Here is a 4,064-nt window from a genome sequence, read left to right as displayed (position 1 = left end):
AAGGCATGAACTACTTGCTGGGTGCTCGTATCCCCTGGTTTGATGTCTTTCTACTTAACAAAGGAATGCCCTCATTTCCCCATCAAACATTTGCATTCTTCGCTCGGTGACTTGCAATGGAATCCCCAATTCTCCTTGAAGCTACTTGTCGACAGATGGCCTTCCTAGGTGAAATCACTGACAAACGTTTGCAGGAGGTTCTCTACTCTTGACACCCTCTTATTCTTCACAACATTAAAATGATACTAGGGAAGGAATTCCTTATGGCTTATCACAGGTACAGAGCCAATGTCGATATCTCGACCTTTTTCCTTGCAATGGTGATATACATGGGGACTAGCAAGCAGAGAGCGAAGCTTTTAACTCAAATGGTGTTTAAACACTGCCTGCTAGGAGAAATTGATGCCATGTTGGATAATATTGATGGCAATCTGAGAATACAGCTTCCCCAAAATTACTATATGTCCTTGGGTAATGGGGCGGAGGTGAGAAAGTTTGTGATTGTGAACTCTCTGGACTTGGGAATGGAGGGAAAAATATCTTCGAGATGAAGGCTTAGTGGGTGCAGAAGGATTTGGCATTTTGGAGAATGGAGATTTGGCTGATGGCAATGTCTGGGGGTTTGCGCTTGGCAAGGAGTGGTTCCCAAATGACTACCGACTCCCTAGGGAGAAGGCTGAATCGGCGGCTCACTCAAACTGTGGTACTGAATGCCCAATAATTATGGATGCGGCTCATGCTCCTGTAGACGATGACTCTAGAGACTCCCAATGATTTTGGTTGTGTCACCTTTCTCATGTTTCTCTGTTTTCTGGTTATTTTTTTTTGTTTGAAGGCCTTTGGCTGGTTCTATTATCTACTTCTAGCGATTTTCGACTGGTGTTTTGTAGTTGTCTAGCCTCCATTATTGGTTTCTTCTTGTATGAGGAATAGAGCTAGGGTAAGGGGTTTTCTTCCTAGTTCTTTCCCCCTACTGCTCTCACTGAACCAGGCTTTGTATTCTCCTATTTTGATTAATACAAGGGTGTTGCCCCTCTGCAGCTATTTACTTATTAAAAAAATATATATATTCTATAATATAATACCAAGAAAGTCCTCAAAAAAAAACTATTCATGAACACTATCTTGACCAAGCATCCGAGAAATTAAATTATATTAATAATTTTAAAAATTAAACTTGTTTGAATAAGTCGCGAGGAGCTGATAAGCTATGCCTTTCAATTAAAAAATCTTAGAACTATCTTGACCAAGCATCCGAGAAATTAAATTATATTAATAATTTTAAAAATTAAACTTGTTTGAATAAGTCGCGAGGAGCTGATAAGCTATGCCACCTGCCTCTTATAGCATTGGCATGACAACTTGAATTCCATGAAATCTTTAAAACAAAGTTGGTTGACTTTGATTTTATTTTGCTTGGGTGGTTTCACCTCCATGTCGGAAGGAAACTCACGACGAAAGTCTGTATGTCGAAGCCTAGCTGCTGACCACTTGGGAACTTAATCCTATGTTAGAAGCAAATAATTGTTTATCCATTTTAGCTCGCCTGTATTAACCAAAAGCTCTTTATAAGAAAACAAGCTAATATTATCAGTTCTACAATCTTGAGAGCAGAGCAGATGGGTTTTCATGGAATGCTCTTGCTTTCAGTCATCAATGTTTTGCTGGGACAAACCGTATGTGAGTGCTTCAGTTTTCCGAATTTCAATGAAGCGCCTAACAACCTCTTCATTTTCAACAATTCCGACATAGCTTTTGGCGCCTTGCAAGTCACACAGGAAACGCAAAACACCGATCCACGGTATTCCATGGCTAACAGATCGGGAAGAGTGATCTACAATAACGCATACAAGTTCTGGAGAGAAGATGGCTTCCCTGTATCTTTCAACACCACATTTGTTCTCAATATTCAAGTGCCCAATGGGACTGGTGGCGGCGGAATGGCGTTTATCATATCTTCTAACAAGAATGTGAATGATATACCAGCGAACAGTTACGGGCTCTGGATGGGGCTCTTCAATTCCGCCATCAACGGACTCAGCAGCAATGAAATGGTAGCGGTTGAGTTTGACACCAGGAAGAACAATGGCACAAATGACCCAGACGGCAACCACATTGGAATCAATGTTAATAGCATAAATTCCACAAAAATAGAGTCTCTTGCAGGATCGCAGATCGATCTGAAGAGCGGCAACGACATCACGGTGTGGATACAATTCAACGGCGTTCAGCAGCAACTTCAAGTTTACATGGCAAATGGGTCGTCTCCCATGCCCTTGCAGCCCCTTCTCTCCGTTACCCTCAATCTCTCTGGCGTTCTCGGCTCAAAAGTTCATTTCGGCTTTTCCGCTTCCACAAGCGAGAGCATCGAGCTCAACTGTGTCAAATCATGGAATCTCACGATCGAACCAGTGACCTCAAGCTCCAGAAGGGCATTAACAATCGCAGTTTCCGGGGTGGCGTGCGCTCTGTTCATTGCAGCACTGGTGGGCATAGTCCTAATATGTATAAAGTACCGGAAATCGCGAGCAGAAGCTGCGGAGGTAGCGGGGACGATTCAGAATCTGCCGGGTCATCTTCGAGAGTTCAAATTCAAAGATCTGAAGAAGGCCACGCACAATTTCAGCATCGAGTCGCAGCTCGGGCAAGGCGCTTTCGGGTCCGTTCACAAAGCAATCCTCCCCAAGGACAAAATCACGGTGGCTGTGAAGCGCATGTTGAAGGATTCGAAACAAGTGAAAGGAGAATTCATATCGGAGCTGAGCATAATCAACCAGCTGCGCCATCGGAACCTGGTACCGTTGCTCGGGTGGTGCCACGACAACGGGCGACTGATGATGGTGTACGAGTACATGCCCAATGGGAGCCTGGAGAAGCACATTTATCGAGGCTTACTGGATTGGGACCAGAGATACAAGATTCTTTCGGGTGTGGCCTCGGCATTGCTTTACCTTCATGAAGAATGGGAGAAGCAGGTAATCCACAGGGATCTGAAACCCAGCAACATAATGCTCGACTCCAACTACGATGCCCGGCTTGGGGATTTTGGCCTCGCCCGTTTGCTTGAACACAACCGTGCGACTAACAAGTCGACGAACGTGGCGGGCACAATGGGTTACATTGCTCCAGAGTGTTTTCATACTGGACGGGCGACTGTTCAGTCTGATATTTTTGGGTTCGGTGCAGTTGTTCTTGAAGTTGTCTGTGGAAGACCCGTTCACTGGGGAAGAGAGCAGGATTTAGTTGGTTGGGTTTGGGAGCTGCACCAAGAGAATATGCTCATGGAAGCCGCAGATTGTCGCATTAGCTTGGCTGGGGCAGTCTCTGTAAAGGAGGATGATATAAAGGGTTTGTTAATGGTCGGATTGGCGTGCTCAAGTCCAAATCCTGGAGATCGGCCTACTATTCGGCAGGTGAAACAGATGCTGTTGAGGGAAATGCCGCCGCCATGGGTTCCTCCATTTAGACCGTCTTTTATTTGGCCATATCCCATGTCTGAGGATAGCAGTTCAATCAGCCTAGAGAATAGCTCACCACAGAGCTTCTTTATGCAGTCGCCTGCTGTCCGTTAAGAGGGAAGCAGGAGCTTATCTGGTTTCGATCATCTGTTAATCTAATGCATTTCTGGTACTAGACCTGTTATCTTGGTTATAGATTGTGATGAGAATGTAAAGCTTCTTCATCATAGAGATTGTTTATGTGTCGAGACAGATCTCTTTTTATTGTTCTTATTGAAATGGGTTTTTATATCCTTGAATAAAATGGGTGTAAATATAGAGAGTGATTTGAGATTGCGACGATAGTGTTGATTGTGGAGATCATCACTTCTAAAAGGCTTATGATGATTTCTTTTGCTGTAACATATTCTGTATTAAAGTAATCAGCATCAATGCAAGTTCTGCAATTAAGGGCAACAAATTTGGTGTCTTTGAATGAATCTATTAGGATCTTGAGGAAAATGAGAAACACTTTTGACAACACCAGAGATATTTGGTGGTGATATGATAAGTAGAGAAGGTTGTCAATTGACTAACGGTACATAATAGCCCTAACTCGCAGATGTA

General features: G+C 43.6%; 1 protein-coding gene across 1 annotated transcript; it reads left to right on the top strand.

Moving 5' to 3' along the window:
* The first annotated feature begins 1,619 nt into the window (after positions 1-1,619).
* LOC131063072 (probable L-type lectin-domain containing receptor kinase S.5) lies at positions 1,620-3,572 on the top strand. The gene has a single exon (XM_057996849.2). It carries the CDS (start codon positions 1,620-1,622, stop codon positions 3,570-3,572), a length of 1,953 nt encoding a protein of 650 aa, XP_057852832.2.
* Positions 3,573-4,064: the final 492 nt, after the last annotated feature.

Source organism: Cryptomeria japonica, chromosome 5, assembly GCF_030272615.1.
Source record: "Cryptomeria japonica chromosome 5, Sugi_1.0, whole genome shotgun sequence".
NCBI lineage: Eukaryota > Viridiplantae > Streptophyta > Pinopsida > Cupressales > Cupressaceae > Cryptomeria > Cryptomeria japonica.
This window is presented reverse-complemented; position numbering and strand designations above follow the sequence as displayed.

What these genes read in the sequence shown, in the direction of transcription:
- LOC131063072 (XM_057996849.2), top strand. Translation starts at nt 1,620, where the DNA reads ATGGGTTTTCATGGAATGCTCTTGCTTTCAGTCATCAATGTTTTGCTG.